The following is a 24,329-nucleotide window of genomic DNA, read 5'->3' on the forward strand; positions in this document are numbered from 1 at the left end:
CCCCAGGGCTGTCTCGCTGAGGGCAGGCAGAGGCCCTGAGACCGTGATGCCCACTCAAGCCAAAGCCGCCAGGCCTGCCCGGCGGATCCACCCAGGAAAAGGTGTGTCCTCCTGGCTCCCTCCTCTCCCTTCCCCGAGAGCACCACCCAGCTTTGTGAATCACCCAGCACTTTATGCAGGCGGACTGGACCCGGGGCTGCCGCTCGGTCCCGGCTGTTGCACCACCAGGCGCGCGTACACACCCGTAATCACATATCTGCGTGCAGACAGCTCCGCGAGCGCGTGTGTTGTGCCTGCCGCCCGGGTTGCTCTCGGGGCGACACAGCCGTCTTATTTAAATGTTCTTTTAGGGACGGACAGTACGAAGCACCGAGCTTCCAAAACCCAGCACAGATGTTGTTGCCGTCTTTCACACTTTACTCCTAAGATGTGTCTTATCTTCTGCAGCTTTTTCTTTTTTCTTTTTTTTTTTAAAAAGAAAACTCATACGAGTTGACGTTTTGTTCTGAAAGGATGGGGGCAGGATTGGGGTAGCCTCAGCAGCGATGCTGAGACCAGGGGGGCCGGTGGCGCTGGGCGCGTGCGGGCTGCGCGTGGCCGTCCGCCCTCCCGCCTGTAGGGCGGCCCTACCCCTGCCCTTGCTCCCTGCCTGAAGGCAGCGGGCAGCTGAGGACCGTTTTTGTGCGTAAACCTCCCCATCCAGCTCTCACAGTAGGTTTTGATGTCAAGCCTTCTGTCCTCTCACCAGGTCCTGGCTGCCATGGGGGGTCAGCGGGGAGGCCACCTTCCAGGCTCGGGCGGGTCCCTTTTCTGGTCTGCCCAGCTCTGCCTAGCCCCTCTCAAATGTGTCCTCAAGGATGCAGAGGGAGCCGCCCCAGTGCAGCACCCCCGGCGCTGAGGTTTCACCACAGGCCCAGGCGAAGACCCCACGTGTTTCTCTCTTGCGATACTTGAAATCTTGCCTCTGTGCTTGGACCTAGAAGAAGAAGAGCAGCCCTGGGACTCGTTTCTGTCTCCTCACCGGTGACTTGAGCTTCTCCTCCTGCGCAGAAATTGTCCGTATTTATTGCTTTACGGTTGGCTGGAACCAGGGCCTCTGGGGGGCCGGCGCCGCGGGAGGGACCCCTCGGGCTCTGTCCGCGGGCGGCCTCCGGGGTGCGGGGTGAGCGCCGCCCCGCCCAGCCTGTCCTCCACAGCACAGCTCTCCACCCTTGGTCTACCTTACAAGACGTTTGTGTCACCCGCCCACCCCCCCCACCCCAACCCCTTGCGTTAAGTTGTGTAACATCAATTTAAGGAAATAAACCTCTGGAGTTGTTGGACTGCTGTTACCGATGGTTTGTCACGGCCTCCCGTTCTCCCGTCACCTCCTTTCTCGGACTACACGCCCCGCCCCCCCACGTGCTGCAGCAGCAGCTGGAGTTTGGAGGTCAGGTTCGGGGCAAGGCTGGGAGCTCAGTCCTCCAGGGGTTCACCGGGTGCCAGACCTTGACAGCAGCCGCGTCACTTCCGTCCCCACCCACGGCGCAGGACGGTCCCCCGCTCCACCTCTGGGTGGGGGTGAGAGGCTCTGGTTTTGATATGCACGCCCCCGATGGTTAGTGACCTCAAGTATCTTTTCATGTGTTTGTCAGCAATTTCTAGATCATTTATGGAGAAATATCCATTCAAGTCCTTTGCCCGTTTTTGAATCGGATGGTTTCTCTTTTTGTTGTTGAGTGGTAAGGTTTGCATTTTTTAGACTACGTGTTGTTTTTTATTTATCTGTTTTTAAGTTTATTTTATTTATTTATTTTTATTTTTTTGGCTGCATCGGGTCTTTGTTGCTGCGCGTGGGCTTTCTCTAGTTGCGGCGAGCGGGGGCTACTCTCCGTTGCGGTGCGCGGGCTTCTCATTGCGGTGGCTTCTCTTGTGGAGCACGGGCTCTAGGCACGCGGGGTCAGTAGTTGTGCCACACGGGCTCTAGAGCGCACGCTCAGTAGTTGTGGCGCACGGGCTTAGTTGCTCCGCGGCATGTGGGATCTTCCCGGACCAGGGCTCGGACCCGTGTCCCCTGCATTGGCAGGCGGATTCTCAACCACTGTGCCACCAGGGAAGCCCTACATATTGTTTTAATAGGTTAAAAGTATCTCATTAAGTTACCAAAAAGGCTAACCGCAATGTGAAACGAAAGTTCGCGGAGGGGTAGTGATAGAGGAAGTGGAAGGTGGGGCCTCAAAAGGCCAGGTCCCAGCAGGGCTGCTCCAGTCTGGCTTCCTGGAGTGCATGCTCCCGGCTCTGCAGACAGGAAGGGCCGTGCCTGGTGGAGATGCAGCCCCTTCCGCTCTGTGGGGCTCCCAGTATGTTACACAAAGAAATGCCAAAAGAGGATTAAGACAACCGTGGCATTTTGTTGTCAAATTAATAGACTTCATTTCTTACAGCGGTTTTAGTTTTACAGAAAAATTGTGCAGAAAGTACAGAGAGTTCCCAAATACTCCCTCTCCCCCTGCCACCCACTTTACTTCTCCTGTTAACACCTTGCATGGGTGGGATTCATCTGTTACAACTGATAAACCTACACTGACACATCAGCATCACCCAGAGTCCATGTTTACGTTGTGATTCGCTCTTGGTGCTCGTGCTGTGGGTTTGGACACACATATGATGACCTGTACCATTTCAGTGTCATGCAGAGTAGTTTCACTGCCCTGAATATCCTCTGTGCTCTGTGTTCATTCCCCTGACTTCAACCCCTGTCCCTTTAACTGTCTCCATAGTTTCGCCTCTTCCAGAATGCTGGAATCACACAGTGTATAGCCTTTTCAGATTGACTTCTTCCGGGTCTTTCCAGGGCTTGATGGCTCATTTCTTTTCAATGCTGAATGATAGTCCCCCGTCTGGGGGTACTGAGTTTATTTATCCATTCACCTACTGAAGGATATTCTCTTGCTTCCCAGTCTTGGTATTTATGGGTAAAGCTGCTGTAAACATCCCTGTGTAGGAGCCTGACAGTAAGGAGGGCCCAGGAGGGCTGGCTGGGCCGGGGGTGCAGCGGGCACACGGGAGGGAGCGGCTCCCCCCTTCCTGCGGAGCTCACATTGCCCTGCACGCTCCTGGCATGCTCACAGGGGGCCTTCGGCCAGGAGGTCCGGCTCAGGTGCCTGCCCCACTTCCAACTGCCCCCTGGGCACCTGTCCCAGCCTCACAGGCCTCAGTTTGTTCTCCGTAGATCGGAGATGTGGGATCGGGGCTGCTGGGTCCGGCTCGGTGCCACCATGGCCAGTTTGCAGGGAGGCCCCTCGGTGGTCTTTTCCTTTCATTCTCTCACCTGACACAGGACCTCGGAGCACGGGCCCAAGCTTCCATCCTCCCCACCTGCTGGCCCGCGGCACAGCCTGGGGTCTTGGGCCTGCCCCTGAGACTGCCCTCACCCGGCCTGGGTTTCTGTTCCAGCACCGGGAGCTTCCTGGTTCACACGGGCAGGGGGAGAGGGACTGCTTCTCGGGGCACAACCCGAAGTCCCATCATCCAGTCTCAACTGCCTTCCTCGGCGGCTCTAGTTCCAGCCGTCACAGCTGCCCAGGTCGTGCGCTCACACGGATGGCTCAGCCTGGGCCCCATGTCCACCTCCATGTGCCAGAGCGGGCGCAGGCCTCCAGGGCTGCAGAGGCCGAGGGCGGGGAAGGAGTGTCCCCCGACAAAGGAGTCTCTATGGTAAGGGGTGCTCTGTGATGGTAGGTGCTGTGTGACGGGGTTCTCTGGGTGAAGGTGGGTGCTCTGTGTGAAGGTGCCCCGATGCTTCCTAAGGCTGCTCAGCCACCTGAGTTCCCCGGACCACACGGGACCTTGACCTTTCCTCATGCCTGGAACCCTGGGGCAGCTCTTTCTTCCCTTCCCCAGAGGGGTGGGCTGTGCTGGGGGGTTGTTTAGCACAGGTGAGCTGTGCCCTCCCGCCTGCCTGAGCTCTTTTCCAACTAAGCCTGACTTTTCCAACTAGGAGGCTGAGTAGAATTTGGTCCAGGAGAGAATCCTTGTCAGCAGCCACTGATCCACTTTCTTTCTTGTGGATTCGCTTGTTCTGGACATTTCATATACAGGTGACCTGTGAGCAACGTGGTGGTTAGGGGCACAGACGCCCCCCACGCAGTCGAAAATCCACATATAACTTGACAGCTGGCTCTCCGTGTCCGTGGTTACGCATCCGTGGATTCAGCCACTGGCAGACTGAGTAGTCCTGCACTTTGTATTTAGTGAAACAAATTCTGTATAGGTGGAGCCGCGCATTCAACCCTGCGTTGCTCAAGGGTCAGCTGTACATGGAATCATACACGCACGACGTGGCCTTCTGCGCCTGGCTTCTCCACTGAATGTGTTTTCAAGGTTCACCCCCAGCCGTAGCATGCGTCAGTACTTCTGAGTCGTTTTCACACAGCATTTAATACTTGATCACACACTCTCTTGCTGTTGGTCTGTCATTGTCTGTCCCCCCTAGAATGGAAGCTTCCCGAGGGCACGGGTTCTGCTCCTAGTCTATTCCCAGCCTCTGCAGGCGCTGGGAACCTAGTAGGTGCTCGGAAAATAGCTACTGACCGAGTGGCCGTCTCAGAGAGGTCTGAGTCCCGTGCCGCCAGCTGCACTTCCTTCCACCTTCTGTGGGCTGTCTGTCGCTCGCTCCCGCCAGCTGTGGTGACATCTGTGCCGCCTCCCAAACCCCATGTGTGGACGAGTTTCCCATCTGTCCTCTACCAGCTTCCAGGAGGTTCTCACTCCCTGGAGCTCTCACACAGGCGGCTCCAGCATGACCCTGTCTCTCCCTGGCATTTGGGCCCCTCTCCGTGCCTCAGCTTCCTCATCTGTAAAATGGGGACAAGAGACCCTTCCTCAAGGCTTCATGAGGATTGAATAAGCTAACAGGCATCAAGCCACTAGAGCAGCACCTGGCACTGGCACATGGCAAGTGTTTTCTTATGAGAGGTTTGTGGGAAGGCGCTGGTCTGCACACTGTTGAAAGACAGGCTGTCATTCCAGATGCCGGGGCTGGTGCTGTGTGGCTTCCGGCCATGGGCTCAGCCTCTCTGTCCCTTGGGTTCCTCTTCAGTAACGTGCTTGCTCTTACGGTGCTTGCTCCCTAAGGCAGGCGAAAGGACTGAATGAGCTAACACGTGTAACACGGAACAGAGCCTGGAAGCGTAGTTGTTAGGACGACTTGTTCGCCCTAAGACGGCGCATCCACATCGGCCTCAAACCACCCCCGAGTTGGCAGCGGGGAACCGGGCTCCCGGCGCCAGGCCCCGCCCTCCCCGCCCCGAAGCCCCGCTCAGTCCCGCCCCTGACACCAAGCTCCGCCCCAAGCCGCCTCGGCCCGCCTCGCCCAGAAGGACTTTTGTCCACGTCCGGCCGCCGTCCGGCCGCGCGCTCCGCTTCCGCCTTCGCCCACGTGGTCCGGCTCGGGCTCAGTCCGCGGCTCCGTGAGTGGGGCCGGGTCGGGGCGCGCCCCACTAGTCCCGGCGGGGGTGGCCGGGGTCTCCCCGATTCCCGAGGGAGAGCCGGCTGGGCGGGGCGAGAGGACGAGGGGGGAGCAGGAGGGACTGGGGAGGTCAGAGGTCAGCCTGGGGGTCAGGGACGTCTTAGGTTATCCGCGGGCGGGGCTGGAGCGTGAGAAGGTCCCGGGAAGGTTAGAGTTCACAAGGGGTGGGGCTGGAGCGTGGCCGTGGTCGGAGTTAAGGAGGGGCGGGCTGGTGTGTAGGGGCCCCGGGGAGCTTAGGGGTCTGGAGGGCCCGGGTGGGTGCGTACCGGGGGAGGTCAGGGGTCGGGCGCGTCCCCCCCCCCGCCCCTCCTGGGCCTGCATGGGGCTCCCCAGCCTGCGGGCGGCGGCCTGGGCCCTGAGGAGAGCCTGCGGACCGTGGACCCCGCGCCTGGGACCGCGCCTCCTCTGGTAATGACAGTGCACTTGTCCGTGACCCCAGGGTAGCACGCTGACCCCCACTGAGCCCGACTGCATGCCCGGCGAGCACCAGCCCTAATCGCATAAAGTGCTGTCACTGCTCCATTTCTTGGACAGTGAAACCGAGGCCAAGTTGGTGGTTGGGCAAGATCTACAGTTAGCGCCCAGCTGGGATTTGGACTCGTTGGTCAGCCCAGGGTGTTTACTGGACCATGCTGCCACCGTCAGTCTTTCACTGGGCCGCTTCCTTCTGTGTTTTGCTCACACCCCACCCCCCCTCGCCACCGTGTCTTTTCAGTTTGCCCCCCATGGCAGGGAATGGGGAGGCCCCCGTGCCCGTGGGGACCCAGCAGGAGCAGGACAGGAAGGCCCGGCGTGGCTGGCAGGGCACGGCCGGGATCTGGGAGGAAACAGAGCGGCAGGCGAAGAAGCTCAAGAGCAGCGAGGACGGGGAGCACCGGAAGCTGCCCAAGCGGAAGGTGGTGCTGCTCGTGGCCTATTCCGGGAAGGGCTACCACGGCATGCAGGTGAGGGCGCCCGCGGGCTGGGCAGCTCCGGCGTCTCTCAAGGCCCGCGTGCTTGGGCCAGGGACCTCAGAGTGCCAGTTCCCCAGTGAGCCATCTTGGGAAGTGGCAGAAAGAGGGGTCTCATTCTTCACCTCCCGTATCGTGTGGGTCCCATCAAGCAAGATTTAGATTCAGATTGAAGCAGCTTTGAGCCCTGTTTCATCCATGCATTGCTTGGATGCTTGCGGGGGGGAGGTGTTCATGAGTCTCCCGAGGTGGTTAAAGGCCCAGGCCTGCCGACGACCGGAGGCGGCAAGTGACTAGAGCTCTCAGTCCGTCGTTTCCTCATCTTTGTGATGACAGTGCTGACTTTGTAGGGCATGAAGCGTCATTAGGCTGACCGAGACTGCACGCTAGAACTGGGCCAGCGCCAGGGGTGCTCAGAAGAGGCAGCTGTTACTCTTTGTTAGACACGTGAAGGTGACAGTCGTGGGTACGCAGGCACGTGAGAACTCCCTGCCCAGCCCAGCCCTGTGACCCTTTCCCGAAAGGCACAAGAGCCCCGGTACCCCAGCAGAGGCACGTAGATTTTCTTCTTGTTCCTTGTGGTCGGCGTTGTGGCTCTTACACTTTGGTGCCTTGTTCTTTAAACTTCTTTAAGCTTGACTCACAGGGAGGAATTCACTGCTGTGTAGAGTATCTAACTGAAGCTGAAGTTTAAGAAAACAGTGCCCAACCTTACCAGGTGCTGTGGTCACCTTTACTGTAAATAATAGTAGTGATGAGATACTTTGTATCCTATTTTAGTATTTTTTATTAAGTACAGGGTTGCACCCGTGAAACCAGTTTGATGACCTTTGATGACCACGGGTAGATTGTGACAATGGTGGAAACAGTGCTTCGGTCTCACTTAGTGGAACAAATAAACCACCTCCGCTGCTCTTTGCGGATGTTTAAATGCTTTTTTTGTTTGAGGGTGACTGATTACGTGTGTTGTTGCCTTACGCGCTGTCTTGAGAATTTTGCCTGTGTCTCATCATCTTCTGTTTGCTTCAGTTTCCCCATCAGGGGAATGGATGGGGGGTAGAGAGTGATGGTAGCTCACAGGGTGACAGAAGGACACAGCGGGATGTGGGGAAGGGTTGTTATCCCCGTTTCTTAATATCCATTCCGATCGCTGGAGGAGCATTTATAGCTTCTTGCTGAGTAAAGGGATTGGACTTCAGCTGCAGTGGGGACTGTAAGGTAGACTTTGGGAAGAACCTGCCCACTGTGGTGCGTCTTGGCGAAGTGCTTGTCGCCCTGTGTCCCTTGCTTGGCAAAGATTCTCTTTGACAACGTCAGGGTGGTGAGCTCACTGACGTCACAGGGTCCTGCAGGCCCAGGACTGTGATTACACTGCATTACACTGTGCCACTAGGTGCTGGCGGCACCCTGGGGTGCTTCCTCCTCCAGCGGGGGGGGCCTGCCTCCCTGTAGTGATGGAGGAGGGCCTGCTCCCTGCTGCGGTGAGGGAGGGAGACCCCTGGGGGTGCTGAGGGAGGGGAGTCCCTCTTTGGCCGGGTGCAACAGACAGATGGGTCTCCAGCAGGAGGGTGCTGGTCTCACATCTGACCAGGTAGGGGGAAATGATGTCTCAGGTGATGCCCACTGTCAGCTGCCCAGGGTGGAAAGTGTCTAGGACTGTGGGTACCCACAGGTGGCTTTCCTGCTTCCCATGGGTCGGGGGACGAGCTGCAGGGTCTCTCCATTCCCACAGGTGCGGTCCCCACCTGCCGGGTGCGGGCACAACGCACATGCTCCTACCTGGATCAGCCATGGCCCAGGGCCCCTACTGTGGGTAGTGATTGAGTGAAAAACAAGTTTTCTTCTCTTTTCCTCAGAGGAATGTTGGGTCCTCGAAATTCAAGACCATCGAAGATGACCTGGTGTCCGCCCTGGTCCGGTCGGGTTGTATTCCTGAGAATCACGGGGAGGACATGCGGAAGATGTCCTTCCAGCGCTGCGCCCGGACGGACAAGGTAGGTGCTGTCCCCACATCCCCTGCAGGTGCGAGCAGCACCGAAGCCGCCGGTCTGTGGTTTGTGTTTGTCCTCGTCCCACTTTCCACCTTAGCATCTTTATCTCTCAAGATTCTCTTGGTTACAAATGACAGATGCACAGCTCAGACTAGTGTAAGTGGAAGGAAAGTTGTTGCCTCGTGTGGCCAAGAAGCTGGGGCATTTCTGGCCCAGGTGTGGCTGGACCTAGGTGCTCAGGGCCACAAGGTCTGGCGTCCTCTCCGTCTGTGCTTTCTCCTCCGTCGCTCCTGTGGGTGGCACGGTGGCCACAACACCTGCCTTAGATCCATCCATCTCAGGCTCGCGATACAAGTAGGACCACATGGCCCCTGAGGCCCGCCATGTGTGTGATGTTAAACTTCCTAGGAGCCACAGCCAAAAGGGAAAAGGAAACAGGTGACACTGGGTTTTGTTATCAATTTAATTAACTTAGTGTGTCCAAGGTAGTCGCCTTTCAACGTGTAATCAACATAAAAAGTGATGAACGGGAAATAGTTTCCATCGTGCGTGTGTGAGCGCCAAGTCTTTGGAGCCCTGCGGGAGTTGCACACTCAGGAGTCTCGGGTGGCCGTGACCCAGCACTGTCCATTCATGCTCATGAGATTGAGTCCTGCTGTCTGGTTGGCTCTCCCACCATCCCAGGCCAGTCGCTGGCTGGTCCCACCCTGGCACGTTCCCAGGTGTGGGGCTGGTGCGAGCAGGGGCTCCCCACAAAGGAAGGGAGGGTGTCGCCGAGGCAGGTGGGACAACCAGCCACGGAGAACGTAAAGCTCTCCCCCAGGAGATAAAAAACCCAAAGTGCCCGCGCACCTTTGAGCCTGCTCTCTCAGACCCGGGCCCTGAAATCATCTCTCTGGCCACCTAAGGTCACTGGGAGTCTATGGTACACGTAGCTTTTTGCAGGTCAGGGTCCCGGGTATCTGAATAACGTCGAGTTTCAAAGGTACAACGTCCCCTGGGATCCACAGGCCCAGGCCAGAACCCCGGAACCAGAGCCACGCACAGACAGCTAAGAACAAAAACAGGTGCCTGGCAGTCTTGTGGGTGATCCAGTCACATGTTAGTTGGTCCAGGTAAAGAGTACCGGGGCTCTTCGTGGTGTTCGTTTTCTTTTTAACTTTCCCACTTACAGCTCTCTGGTTGTTTTCAAAGCAGAAGAAAAGTAAACATTTGCTTGAGCTAATGAAGACAGCATTTCCAAATATAGGGCTAGCATTTATTTCAGTTTTCACTGTTATTAGAGATGGTTTTATTCGAATATGTTTTCCTTCTTACGTTTTGGGAAATCTAGAAAACCTTTGATACTAACATCCCCATGGAAGAACAAATGACAATATTTTGTTAGTTTTTGTTTCAGATTAAAAAAAAAGTTTCAAGGAGCTGTAATTCACTCCCACACATTTTGCCCATTTAAAGGGCACATTCATTGATTCTAGTCTTTTCTCACAGTTGTGCAGCCATCACCACAGTCAAGCTCAGAACCTTTTCATCATCCCTAAAACTTCCCTGTACCCTTTAGTTACCACCCATCTCTCCACTAGCATATCCAGAAAATTCTCATTTCAATGTGTAATCAGGGCTTCCCTGGTGGCACAGTGGTTAGGAATCCGCCTGCCAGTGTAGGGGACACGGGTTCGAGCCCTGGTCCGGGAGGATCCCGCATGACGCGGAGCAGCTAGGCCCGTGTGCCACAACTACTGAACCCCATGTGCCTAGAGAGCCCATGTTCCGCAACAGGAGAAGCCACCGCAATGAGAAGCCCGCGCACCGCAACAAAGGGTAGCCCCCGCTCGCTGCAACTAGAGAAAGCCCGTGCACAGCAACAAAGACCCAATGCAGCCAAAAATAAAAAAAACCCAAAAAAACATGTAATCAATATAAAAAGATTAGCAATGAGATGTATTTCCGTTCCTTTTTCGTGTACTGAGACTTTGAGACCTCATTTCAGAACAGCCATTTTATGCCCTCAGTAGCCACTCGTGGCCAGATGCCTCTGTGTTGGAGGGTGTCTGCCTGGGGAACAGTGGATTTGGCCTGTGTTCCATCTCACCAGTTTATTTTTTGTCTTTCTTCTTTTTTACAAAAATCTCTCCAACTTTTTATTTGGAAAAACTTCAGACCTCCAGAAGTCTCAGGAACAATGCACGAACACCCTTAGTCTTCCCCTGGACTCGGCAGTGTTAAACTTTTGCCATATTTGTTTTCCTTTTTGTGCCTTTGAATGGAACCATTTGAGAGGAAGTTGCAGACGTCATCACCCTTCACCCCAAAATATGTCGCATGAGCAGTGGCGTCCTCTGGCAACTCCTCAGTGTAGCTATCGCCCTTGGGAAATTTAACACTGATACACCGTTTCTTATTGATCCTGTGTCTAACCCAGGGTTGATGGTTCCATTCAGTTGTCATGTCTGTTGAGCTGCCTTCATTTTTTTTTTTTTCATTAAAAAAATTTTTTTTTCTATTTCTTTTATTATTTCTTTTATTTATTTATTTTTTTGGTTGTGTTGGGTCTTCGTTTCTGCACGTGGGCTTTCTTTAGTTGTGGCGAGCGGGGGCTATTCTTCGTTGCGGTGCGCAGGCTTCTCATTGCGTTGGCTTCTCTTGTTGTGGAGCACAGGCTCTAGGCACGCGGGCTTCAGTAGTTGTGGCACGCGGGCTCAGTAGTTGTGGCTCACAGGCTCTAGAGAGCAGGCTCAGTAGTTGTGGCGCACGGGCTTAGTTGCTCCGCGGCATGTGGGATCTTCCCGGACCAGGGCTCCAACCCATGGCGCCTGCTTGGCAGGCGGATTCTTAACCACTGTGCCACCAGGGAAGCCCTTGAGTTTCCTTTAAAATGGTCTTGTCGCCTCCTTTCTGTCCTTCCTGACATGATGTTTTTGGATAGTTCAGGCCAGTTATTTTGACGAATGTCCTCAATCTGTATTTGTCTGATTGTTCTCATGACTAGATTCAGACTAAAGAAATTTTTTGGCGGGAGTGTTACATGTGTTACACGGTACTCTATCTTCTTTGCTTACATTTAAAAAAATCTTTTTAGAAGGTATGATTGTAGTAAACAGAAAGGTGCATACAGCGTCAGTGTAAAGTGAAACGGGTGATTCTACGGTGAACGCCTGGATAATCTCCACTCAGGTCAACATGTGGGTCTCTGCCCGCATCCCGGGAGCCCTCGTCCACCTTCTGAATCACACCGCTCCCCTCCCCCAGACCTTACTGCCATATTGCCTTTTATGAAAACTTGCTTTTAGAAAAAAGGTATAACATACAAATGGTAAACTGTACTCTTCTTGAATGCAGAGCTTGATCAGTTTTACCTGTGTCACTAGCACCCCATCCCCACAGGATACCTGCTATTGTGACTTGGATGGTGACCTCTTCCTTTCTCAGCTCCAGAGTTCTGTCATCTAAGTTGCATTTTCTTTTTTCCTGAGTCCTTGAGAGTCACATCCAAGGTGGGACTTTATCTCCTATCTGCAGGATTTCATGTATTTGTTCCCATGTTTTGTTGGGCTCTGAAGTTCACTTGTAATTTTTTATAAGTTATGTGGCACTCACTCCCTTGGTATATAGAGCACTGTTCTTGTATCTGATTATTCTCTTCAGATGTACTTGTAAAAGCAGAATTCCTCCACGGAAAGATGTAGCGTGCGTGTGGTCCTTCTGCTGAAGAGACCAGCTTGCAGAGTGTCGTCCTCCAAGTGCAAGGCCCAGCTGGCCCTCCCATGTCTGCTTCCTTTGCAGGGTGTGTCTGCGGCCGGCCAGGTTGTGTCCCTGAAGGTGTGGCTGATTGACGACCTTTTAGAAAAGATTAACAGCCACCTTCCGTCTCACATTCGGATACTGGGTAAGCCTTGCAGCGCTGGGCTGCACACTGGGTGGTCGTCGGTCTCACAGGGACACGAAATTTCTTCTTTCACCGAATTTCTCTGTCGCAGAGCGAAGATAACAGCGTGGTTGCTTAGCAGTTGGTAGGAGTGGTTGTGAGTCAGCTGTGAGAAAGGGTTCAGTACTCCCACCTCCTTCAGAAAGGGACACAGCCAGACACACAGACTTGGAAAGGCCCTCGGTGCAGCATCTTGGTGCTACATGTGCCTTGTTTTAACCAGATGCTTGGATATGAAAGTCCAGATTTGATAAAATTAAAACAGGGGCTATGACTCCCTTTTGTAACAGGCCTGATAATGGGATTTCCAGTCTGACCCTCTCTGCCTTTTAAGTGGCATATATGTGCCATTGATAATTAATGTGGTACTGGGGTGGCTGGGGGTAGCTCTTCTTGCCTTCTGTTTCTCTCTGTCCCATCTGTTATTTGTTTCCCTCTTCTTTTTCTCCCTCCTTTTGGATTAATTGATGTTTCTTATCATTGCGTTTCATTATCACCTTGGTTAGCTAATGTGATGACTCGCTATGTTTTTTTTTTAGTGATTGCTTTGCTGGCCCTTAAAGCAAGGGCTGGCAAAGTCTTTCTGTAGAGGGCCAGGTAGTAAACTATCTGAGGCTTTGTGGCCATATAGATTACTGTCTCTGTTGCATATTCTTCTCCTTTGTTTCTTTTTTTAACCACCTTTTCAGCCTTAGCTCAGAAGCTGTACAGGAACGGCCATGGTTTTGGCTGCTGTTTGCCAGCCCCCGGGTCAAAGCACCCATGGGCCAGTTAGCACAGCTGCCCTCACATGAAGCCAGGCCACCTTGCACGCACCTGACACCTGCACCACGCACTTGCACCTGTCCTGCTGTTGCGGCGTGTGTTTCGGGTCTGCCTGTGTTATCGCCCGCACACTACAGTGTTATTTTTTCTTTAACCGGAGAATTAAAAACACTTTTAAATGCTTTTTAAAGTTGAAGTATGACCAGTGTACGGTAAACTGCGTAGTTCGTTATACAATTAAAAAGTTGAGATATGTGTGCATACCTGTGAAACCAGCCCACTTGAGAGAGTCACCCTCTGTGTCACCCCCAGAAGATTGTAACCCTCCCCACGTCCCTCCCACCCCATTCCTCACCAGGCGACCACCGATCTGCTCTCTTTCACTACAGATTGCTTCGTATTTCTAGAGTTTTATGTAAATAGGATCGTATGGAATGGCTTCGTTCACTGAGCCTGGTTAAAGATTCCTGCACGTTGTCGGGTGTATCCGGTTTGTTCCTTTCCATCGCTGTGTGGTTTCCAGTTGTTTATCCAGTTACCTGGTGGGGGACACTGCAGGTGTTTCCAGTTTGGGGCTGTTACAAAAAGAAACTGCCATGGGCATTTGGTACAAGTATAAATAGGGTTCTCAACACAAAGTCACAACCCTTGTTTTTGGTTACTTTGCCCACTATTGAATTTATTTTAAAAAGTTTTATTTGTTTATTTATTTGCTGCACCGCACAGCATGCGGGATCTCGTTCCCCGACCGGGGATGGAACCCGCGCCCCCTGCAGTGGCAGCGCAGAGTCCTAACCGCTGCACCGCCAGGGAAGGCTCTGCATTTATTATTGGCATAACACGGTTTTATTTTTATTATCCTGTGGTCTTTCTCTGCCTGGTGAGGATAATTCCCTCCTGAAGACCTTCTCCGGGAGCCAATCCTCTTCAAGTCCCATGTGATGCCTCTCAGCATGCATTCCACGGGAATGTTGTCATGTATGCCACAGGTTGTTCCCCACTTTTGCTAAAATAATACCAAACCCTACACAATTCCCAGCCGTTAGCACCGCTTGCATAACATGACACAGCAAGGCTGTGTTTCCTTCTTTAACAGCCCAGCCATGTGGTCGGCTGCCGGCCCCTTTCAGCCTTTTCTTGGCAGTTACGTTCCGCACGACGGAAATTAGGTGCACAAATTAGGTGCACACCTGTGATGCTCTGTGTCGATGAAATTGAATTCTTAAAGCAAGACAAAACACAAAAATAAGATTACCCCAAATCAAACACGACAGCAGAGACAGGAGACGGGAAGGGCGGCGCAGATGCAGCCTTGGACTGGCAGCCCCGGGGTGGTGTCCGAATCAGTCCTTGTAACATGAAGCCGAAGTTGGCCTTTACATCAGCCTCCTTGAGAGGCTGAGTCCTCGCGACCCGGTCTTGACTTTAGCGTGAGGACGGCGGCGCAGCACGGAGCACCCAGGGCCACAAGGCGCTTCTTGGTCCCCAGTTCCCAGAAACCACCCCCCCAACAGTTGTTGCGATTCTTCCAGAAATTCTCTGTACAGACGCAATCCGTATGTTTGTATTTCTCTCACAAGGGGAATCCGCCTGCACGTAGTTCTTCGTTTTGCTTTTCTTTTTTCACTTAACGGTTAAGAAGTCTGTCGGGAGCCCTGGCCAGGCACAGTGAGTGCTCAGCGGTGCGGCCCCCGGTCCTGGGGACGGGCGCCTGCTCTGCGGGGCTGCTTTCGGTTCATTCTGCAAATGTCTAAGAGCCGTTGATCGTTTCCCTGTTGCTGGACTTTTTGTTTCCAGTTTCTTTTGCTGCTTGAACACGCTGCTGGCCCTGGCCTCACCTGCAGGATGGCTTCTGATCCAAGGCTTCTGGGTCGGGGTCACCGGCTGGCGCTTTAGTCCGCGTGGGTCCCCCGGGCTCCGTGAGGTGAGAGCAGGATGTCCCGCACCTTGGCCGACCCCAGGGTTTGTTTGACAGGGTTTAGCTGAGGGTTTAGCGCACGGAGCCGGGGCCGCCTCGGGCTTGTCCGGGTTCGGCAGGTGAGGTGCCGGCGCTCAGACCTGCTCAGGGTGCCGTCCGTCTGTCCTCATCGCCTCCTCTGCCCCCAGGACTGAAGAGGGTCACGGGCGGCTTCAACTCCAAGAACAAGTGCGACGCCAGGACCTACTTCTACATGCTGCCCACGTTCGCCTTCGCCCACAAGGACCACGACGCGCAGGACGAGACGTACCGGCTGCAGGCGGAGACGCTGGGGCGTGTGAACCGGCTCCTGGCCTGCTACAGGGGCACCCACAACTTCCACAACTTCACCTCGCAGAAGGGGCCCCGCGAGCCCAGCGCCCGGCGCTACATCCTCGACATGTTCTGCGAGGAGCCCTTCGTGCGCGAAGGCATGGAGTTTGCGGTGATCAAGGTCAAGGGCCAGAGCTTCATGACGCACCAGATCAGGAAGATGGTGGGGCTGGTGGTGGCCATCGTCAAGGGCTACGCGCCCGAGAGCGTGCTGGAGCGCTGTTGGGGGGAGGCCAAGGTGGACGTGCCCAAGGCGCCGGGGCTCGGCCTGGTCCTGGAGCGGGTGCACTTCGAGAAGTACAACCAGCGCTTCGGCCACGACGGGCTGCACGAGCCGCTGGACTGGGCGCGGGAGGAGGCTGAGGCCGCGGCCTTCAAGGAGCAGCACATCTACCCCACGATCGTCAGCACCGAGCGCCACGAGAGGTCCATGGCCCAGTGGCTGAGCACCCTGCCCGTGCACGACTTCAGCGCCACTGCCCACACGGCCGCCGGCCCGGGCACCAAGGTGGGGCTGGGGCCACAGCGGCTGGGGGTCAGGGGAACCACGGGGGCTGGCGCTGGCCCTTCCAGGGGCTCAGCCAAGCACTTGTCCACACCTGTCATTGTCTGTGGCTAAGCTTAGACCCACTCTGCCCCCTGTCGTTGTACCCATTGTATAGATGAGCAAGCTGAGGCACCAAGAGCCCTGTCGCTGCCCCAGGGTCACAGCAGTGGGAGGAGCAGGGCCAGGGCCTAGGACCTGGTGGCCAGCTCCCCTGCTCTGCGCCTAGTGACGCTGGGTGAGGGGCATGCTCGGTGGCCGTCTTCCCGTATATGAGATGGAGGTGCCAGGAGGACGTCCTCCTCTGGCTGATGCTGCTGGTCAGTTGGCACGTACCTGGCTCCAGAACATGGGGTCGCTTGACAGGCGCCGGGGACGCTGAGCGGCCAAGCGTCGTTCTCCTCGCCCTCTGGGCGGCGTTCCCGTGCAGGCCCGCGGTGCCCTCCTCCGTCTGGGAGGGGACGCAGGCTGGTGCAGGCTGTGCTTTCGGTCCCGCTCTCCCGGAGCCCTGCTGTCCGATACCGACCAGGGACCTGGCTCAAAGTGTGATTCATCTGTGAGTTAACTGCCAACCTTACGTAAGAAGGAGAGCATCCACGACTGGAGGTGCTGGAGCTAAAAGTTAACATTTTATTTTAGTTCTCAATTCTTTACCCTGGGGCGAGGGAGGTCCCCAAAGCCCACGTTCTCTCATGGTGTCCCAGCAGGCTGTCAGAGGGTGAGATTCCCACCTGGAGCTCTGGGAGATTTCTTCCCATTATCTAGGTATCTAGAAAAACACTGTCCTTCCTCCCCAGCCGGGCTTGTAAACCCACGTGCGTACAGGTGAGGGGAGCAAGCAAGGTGGGCCAGGTGTAAGAAAGGCAGGGGTTGCAGGTCGGGTGGTGAATTCCAAGCAGCGTCGGGGAGGAGATGGGACTTGGTGGAGACTGTGGGAAACGGCAGAGCTCTTGTTCCACTGGCAGGGCCCCTGCATCTCAGCGCCAGCCAGTGGAGGGTGGGCCCGAGTGTTGGCGGAGCTTACCTTTTCTCAGGAGAAACTGGGGTTCCAGACTTGTATGTGAAATAGTCCACCCTTTAAATGTTGGTGGTTATTAATTTTCCCAGCACTGAGAGGCCAAATGGAGCACGTGTGCAGATGGGGCCTGGGGGCCAGGCTTGCCCTCTGCTGGATTCCCACAGACAGAGAGAGGCCTCGGGCCACCTGCCGTCTTTACATAGCGCCAAGGGGCTTGTACTTGACCAGCTTTGCAGTAGCTCAGTTTTATGTCCCCAAGGTCACTGAAGCCTCTGGGGATCTGAAGGGGCCCGACGAAGGCCCCCTCTGGTCCCCAGCCCTTGGCTTTGCCCGTTCAAGACAGGTTCTTGAATCAGTGAAGAGAAAGACGGGGTGAGGCTGAGCCTCGCCCTGGGCAGCCCCCGTGCAGGGCAGGGCAGGGCCCTCGCCGGGCAGAGCGCTCCCCAACAGCCGTTTCCTGTCTGCTCTGCTCTGCAGGTCCCCCGCGCCCTGGAAGGCAGTGACGGGGACGGGGGCAGTGACTGAGTTGGCCCACGACATGCACGCCGGGACCTGCCAGCTGCTGCTGGCCGCGTGCCTCGCCCAGACGGGACAGCCCGCGCCCGGCCTCCTCACCTCAGGGTCCTGAGACCTGCATCTTTCTGAGTTTCCGTCACGGGGAGAACCTGCTGCGAATCTGTTTTCAGCTCACGCATTGACTACACACAACTTAGCACGTAAAGACACTATTTTTTTAAAGAAGCGATTTTCTTATTAAATAAGTACAAACCTTGCTTAGTCACTTCTGTTACCTTTGCTCGGTCTTTTCCATGGGTCTTCCACCGAGACAGGTGCCCGGAGCACCGGGCGCTGCGTCTGCAGCAGAGCGAGTGGCGGGAACGGGTGACCTGGCGGGGCGCGCCTGGGCAGAGGCCGGAGCGGGCGGGACGGCGGGCGGCTCCTGGCAGGACTGGCTGTCAGGGTGGGGCTTGGCGGCCCGGCGAGCGGCGCAGACCAGGACAGAACAGGGGGGCCGTCGGGCCAGGGGTAGCAGTCCCCAGCGCTGGAGGACACGGGCTCCTGGGTGTCCACCCGGCCCCCTGCAGCACGCAGCTTCCATCCTGGTCCGTGCATCCCTGGCGCCGTCCGTGTTCCGGGCGGGAGGGAGGAGGGAGGGCAGAAGGAAGGGGCACGTCGTTGACTGTGTCCCGTAGCGAGCCCTCCGGGATGTCCCGCCAGCGACTTCATCCCCTCCATCCCCTCGCTGGCCAGAGGTGTGTCACGTGGTCACGTCCAGCTGCAAGGGGGGCAGGGAAATGCTTTTATTAAGTGGCGCCCTGCGGAGAAGGCGACGCTCTGTTACCAAGGAAGAGGGGTCAGGCGGGGGGCAGGCAGTCGGCAAGTCTGCTGCAGGAGACGCGTGGTGTGTGTGCACGTGGGACGCACGTGTGCATATGCTGTGTGGTATGTGTGTGCCCACGTGGACGCACGTGTGGTGTGTGAGCAGTTTGTGCACGTGTATTTATGTGATGTGATCGTAGGTGATGTGTCTGCATGGGTACGTGTGCACGTGTGATGTATGTGCAAATGCCGTGTGGTGGGTTGCACACGTGTGTACAACGTGGCTGGGCAAATCTCGAGGGAGCACTCCCTTTCGGAGAACAGAGCGGGTGGGGCGAGTAGAATCGGGAAGACTGGCAGTGACGTGGGGGAGAGACCAAGTGAGGTGTGCCTTTGGGTCCGAGAAACCGTAGCGAGTGGTTGCCGCTGCCGGGTGGCCTGGGGCTGGGACGAGAGGGTGGGTTTGAGGCTGACTTGGGCTTTGGGTTTCAGGAATTGATGAGCTAGCTGGGCCATTAACAGGTGGCGTGATTAAAAAAATTATTTATTTTGTTTATTTTTTTGGCTGCATCGGGTCTTAGTTGCGGCACACGGGATCTTCGTTGAGGCATGTGGGATCTTTCCTTGCAGTGCGCTGGCTTCTCTCTAGTTGCAGGGCGCGGGTTTTCTCTCTCTAGTTGAGGCGCGTGAGCTCAGTAGTTGTGGCGCGAGGGCTTAGTTGCCTCGCAGCCTGTGGGATCTTAGTTCCCTGACCAGGGATCGAACCCACGTCCCCTGCATTGGAAGGCAGATTCTTTACCACTGGACCACCAGGGAAGTCCCTGGGTGACTCATTTAAATCACCTTGGAGGATCCATGGGTATGTGATATTTTAAAATAATATATGTACTTGGAGGGAATTCCCTGGTGGTCCAGTGGTTAGGACTCCACACTTCCACTGCAGGGGGCATGGGTTCGATCTCTGGTCGGGGAATTAAGATCCTGCATGCTGCGTGGCACGGCCAAAAAAATAAATAAAATAAAATATGTACTCGGAAAAACAATCAGAGTACAAAAAAACAGGAGTTGCCCTCCCTCCCTAATTGCCAGTATCTCTCCATAGGCCCCTACTCTTACTTTTTTCTTGTGACTTCCAGAGATCTCTGTGCATATATGAGCATGTTTGACCCTTGTCTTCACACAGACGGTGGTGGTCTTTGCCATCACAAAAGTCTGTGTCGTTCTTGCTGGTGGCCCACGGTGTACGCGGTCCATACTACTCAGCCTGCTGGTGGACGTGTGTCCAGCCTTTGATTTTGCACACAATGACCATCCCTATACATCCTTGTCCACGTGTGAGCACCCCTAGATGCAGACTCGGTGGTCTGGCGGGTTTCTAATGGCGACCTAATTCTGACAGCCCCTGTCCGCCGTAGAAGTGTTTCCTTGGATCCCTGCCAGTATCATAAGACAATGCCTGTTCCCCCACTCTCCACAACACCAGGGAGCAAATCTGATCTTGGGGCCGGCCTTCTTTTGGGTCTCGTGCCCCTTCCCTGAGTGGGGAAGCACACTCAGGAAAAAGTTAAGAGTCAGTGGCCTGCATAGTCGGGGTCTCAGTTGTCAGCAACTGAGACTGAGTCTGGCTGATTTAAACAGAAAAGCAGGGCTCCCCTGGTGGCGCAGCGGTTAAGAATCCGCCTGCCAACACAGGGGACACGGGTTCGAGCCCTGGTCTGGGAAGATCTCATGTTGCGGAGCAACTAAGCCTGTGCACCACAACTACTGAGCCTGCGCTCTAGAGCCCACGTGCCACAACTACTGAAGCCTGTGCTCTAGAGCCCGTGCTGCGCAACAAGAGAAGCCACCATAATGAGAAGCCCACACACCTCAACGAAGAGTAGCCCCTGCTCAAACGAAGACCCAACGCAGCCAAAAATAAATAAATAAAATAAATTAAAAAACAAAACAAAACCAGAAAAGCACTGTATGCCCCCTGATGCAGGAGGGCAAGCAGAGCCTGAGCTGGCACCTTCTTTCCCTGCCCCAGTCCTCCTGGCTGAGGGAGGAGCTTGGCGGCCCATCATGCCAGCCTTCCCCGCCCGCCCCGCAGATTCCCACATTGGTGGCCAGCATGTAAGATGTGCACAGGAATCAACCATCCAAGAAAACAGTGGGAAAATCATTTAAGCGTTTTTTTTTTTTAATTGAAGTATAGTTGGTTTACAATATTCTATAAGTTGCAGGTATACAATATAGCGGTTCACAGTTTTTAAAGCTTACATTTAAGCAGTTTTGATCTGTGTGTATTGAAACTGCAGTTTGAGAGGGTCTAAGAGGGAAAATGTTACAGTCTGCTTCTGGAAACGGAAACCACTCTGCAGATTTAGTTGGGCAGACATTTTCTACAGGAAATCGGGGGCTTGTGCATTGTTGGAGGGGCCTAATAACCTGGTTTGGACTGGGTCTCCTGGAATGACTCCCAAAACAAAACAGAACTGACCCCCCAAGGCACCTCCAGTTGCTGACACTGCCTCTGCAGCCGAGAGGGATGGGAGGACCCAGGACCCCCAGTAGCCCCACACTTGGAGATGTGTTATGGCAGGCCCAGAGCTGCGTCCAGGCTCAGGGATTCAGGTCAAGAAGCCACCCACCACTGGACCTCCCTTACAGGAGAGACTCAAATTTGTCAACTCATATTTGTCAGCAAGTGCAGCCAGGAGCATCAGGAAGGAGGGCACCTCCCCGCCACCCCCAGTCATGCACAGATGCAGCAAGCGGGAGGGGCCCAAGTCTTGGCTGGGGCTCTGACCTCCAAGGAATCTGGCAGGTGTAGTTTTTAACTTTCCAACTTTGCTAAGTAGGAGGGTGGAGTGAAGATTGAAAGGGCCTCCCTACCAGTACTTAGAAACATGAAATCACTCCCCTCTTTCATCCAACTAATTTTATCCCCTTTCACGTCCCTCTCCTGTCTCCCTTTTATAGTCAAGTTTTTTTTTCTCTTTAGAATTTTCTGTGTGTTTAATATCAGAGAGGATATTTGCATCTGCATTTTGCTGAGGAGTTGATCACTTTAGCCTGCATTTCCTTTTTTAAGATGGATTTCTGATTGAGATATAATTCACGTACCACAAAACTCATCCTTTCAAAGTGCACAATCCAGTGGTGTTTAGTAAATTCACAAAGTTGTGCAACCATCAGCACTACCTAATTTCACCTTTTTCATCAACCTTGAAAGGAAACCCGGCATGCAGCTGCTGTCACTCCAGTGCCCTCCCTCCAGCCCCTGGAAACCAGCAATCTACTTTCCATCTCTATGGATTTGCCTATTCTGTACATTTGATATAAATGGAATCATGTGATACGTGGCCTTCTGTGTCTGGCTTCTTTCACTTAGTGTAATGTTTTTTTCAAGGTTCATCTATGTTGTAGCCTGTGTCAATATTTCATCCTCCTTTTTTTGGCTGAATAATATTCCATTATATGGATATGCCACATTTTGTTTATTCATCAGTTGATGGATATTTGGGTTGTTTCCATTTCTTGGGAATTATGAGTAATGCTGCTAAGAATATATTCATACTTCCATGTGGCTGTGTGTTTTTAATTCTCTTGGGTATATACTTAGGAGTGGAATTCCTGGGTCATATGTTAACTCCTAACAACTCTTTTGTGGAACTGCCAAACCATTTTTTTCAAGAGGCTGCATCACTTTAAATTCCCACCAGCAGTGTATGAGGTTTCCGATTTCGCCATAGGCTTGTGCACTTGTTGTTACCTTTTTTTTTGGCTTGAAACAACGCAGATTTATTATCTTACAGTCATGCAGGCCAGAAGTCCAAAATGGGTCTCATGCGGCTAAAATCATGGTGCTGGCAGGAGGCTCCAGGGGAGAATTCATCTCCTTGTCCTTTTCAGCTTCTACCCACATTCCTTGCATCACAGCCCACAGCCAGCAGTCATACCTGTCCAGCCTCTTGCTTCTCTCATCTCCTCTCCTACTTCTTCTGGAGTCAAATCTCCCTCTACCTCCCACTTGCAATTACATTCGGGGCTCACACGGGCTCATTCAGGGCTATCCAAGATAAAGATGCAGTTACCTGACTTTTTTTTTTTAAACAATGTCTTTAAAATATTTAATTAAATTAATTAATTAATTAATTTTTGGCTGCCTTGGGTCTGCGTTGCTGCACGCGGGCTTTCTCTAGTTGTGGTGAGCTGGGGCTACTCTTCATTGCACTGTGCGGGCTTCTCATTGCAGTGGCTTCTCTTGTTGCGGAGCATGGGCTCTAGGCACGTGGGCTTCAGGAGTTGCAGCACGTGGGCTTTAGTAATTGTGGCACGAGGGCTCAGTAGTTGTGGTGCACGGGTTCAGTTGCTCTGCGGCATGTGGGATCTTCCCAGACCAGGGCTCGAACCCGTGTCCCCTGCATTGGCAGGCGGATTCTTAACCACTGCGTCACCAGGGAAGCCCTACCTGACTTTTTTTTTTTTAATTTTATTTATTTATTTATTTTTGGCTGTGTTGGGTCTTCGTTTCTGTGCGAGGGCTTTCTCTAGTTGCGGCAAGCGGGGGCCACTCTTCATCGCGGTGCGCGGGCCTTTCACTGTCGCGGCCTCTCTTGTTGCAGGGCACAGGCTCCAGACGTGCAGGCTCAGTAGTTGTGGCTCACGGGCCTAGTTGCTCCGCGGCATGTGGGATCTTCCCAGACCAGGGCTCGAACCCGTGTCCCCTGCATTGGCAGGCAGATTCTCAACCACTGCACCACCAGGGAAGCCCCTACCTGACTTTTTGATTCAAGCCATCCTAGTGGTTTTGGTTTATATTTCCCCGATCCCTAATGACGTTGAATATCTTTTCATGGGCATATTTGTACATCCTTTTTTGAGGCATGTATGCAAGTCCTTTGCCCATTTAAAAAATTTTTTTTAACTGAAGTATAGTTGATTTACAATGTTGTGTTAATTTCTTCTGTACAGCAAAGTGACTCAGTTATACACATGTACATATATATATTTTTTCATATTCTTTTCCATGATGGTTTGTCACAGGATACTGAACATAGTTCCCTGTGCTATACAGTAGGACCTTGTTGTTAATCCATCCCTTTGCCCATTTTAAAATTAGTTGCCTTTTAACTCTTCAGTTGCAAGTTCTTTATTCTGGATACAAGTCCCTTATCAGGTATATGATTTGCAGCTATTTTCTCTCATTCTCTGGGTTGTCTTTTCTTAATGGTGTCATCTGAAGCACAAGTTTTTAATTTTGATGATGTCCAACCTATTTTTTATTTTGTTACTTCTGTTTTTGGTGTCATAAGAAACCACTGCCTAATCCAAGATCCTGAAGATTTGCATCTATGTTTCCTTCTGAGAGTTCTGTAATTTTAGCACTTACATTTAGGCCTTTGATCCATTTTGAGTTCACTTTTGCATATAGTGTGAGGCTGTGGTCCATCTCCATTCTTTATGAAAGCAGCTCGTTTGCCCCTTTCTTGTTTGCCCATTTCTGTTCCTCTCTAACCTTATAAGAACCTAATTATAGGAATGAGATCACTAGGCAATTTAACCTAATTCCTGACTAATGCTCTCCTGAATGCACACATGCCTTGCCTAACCTGTTGATTCTTTCCCTAGATTAAAAGAAGTCAGAATGAAGAGTTAAGCAGTTAAAGAATGACCAGCTCTCTGCCCCCAACAGCCCCCTTAGCAATCCTGCAGGCAGATCACTGAGGCAAGAGAACATCTGAAGAGTCAGCCAGTCTGCACGCAATGGAGAAGGACGCAGAACCCACCCTGCTGCCTCGATGACTGCCTGAGATTCTCCCCCCCTTTTCCCTTTAGAAACTGTCATGGCTGAGCAGAATCCTCGGAGTTGATGTCTGGACGGGAGTCCACCTCCTCCCAGACTGCCGGCTTTTCTGATTAAAGCACCTTTCCTTTCTCCTGACTCTTGCTTCCCGTTTATTGGCTTTGAGCAGCGAGCAGCCGAAGGTGAGCTGGGTAACAGTTACCAGTGGACACCCCGTCTCCCCGCA

At 53.6% G+C, this 24,329-nt stretch overlaps 1 protein-coding gene across 3 annotated transcripts; it reads left to right on the forward strand.

The window, feature by feature from the left end:
* The first annotated feature begins 5,377 nt into the window (after positions 1 to 5,377).
* PUS1 (pseudouridine synthase 1) lies at positions 5,378 to 24,241 on the forward strand. Of its 3 annotated transcripts, XR_009697396.1 has the most exons (7): positions 5,611 to 5,917; positions 6,225 to 6,453; positions 8,316 to 8,453; positions 12,234 to 12,336; positions 15,247 to 15,938; positions 17,470 to 17,708; positions 23,929 to 24,241. XR_009697396.1 is itself a non-coding variant. In XM_061170062.1 (6 exons), exons 2-6 carry the CDS (start codon positions 6,235 to 6,237, stop codon positions 17,515 to 17,517), a joined length of 1,200 nt encoding a protein of 399 aa, XP_061026045.1. In that variant the 5' UTR covers positions 5,378 to 5,450; positions 6,225 to 6,234; the 3' UTR covers positions 17,518 to 17,773. The 3 variants fall into 3 exon arrangements, 2 of the variants coding, with proteins under 2 accessions (XP_061026045.1, XP_061026044.1); XM_061170062.1 differs by lacking the exons at positions 5,611 to 5,917; positions 23,929 to 24,241 and adding an exon at positions 5,378 to 5,450 and having other exon boundaries at positions 17,470 to 17,773; XM_061170061.1 differs by lacking the exon at positions 23,929 to 24,241 and having other exon boundaries at positions 17,470 to 17,773.
* Positions 24,242 to 24,329: the final 88 nt, after the last annotated feature.

The sequence above is a fragment of the Eubalaena glacialis genome, chromosome 15 (assembly GCF_028564815.1).
Source record: "Eubalaena glacialis isolate mEubGla1 chromosome 15, mEubGla1.1.hap2.+ XY, whole genome shotgun sequence".
NCBI classification, from domain to species: domain Eukaryota; kingdom Metazoa; phylum Chordata; class Mammalia; order Artiodactyla; family Balaenidae; genus Eubalaena; species Eubalaena glacialis.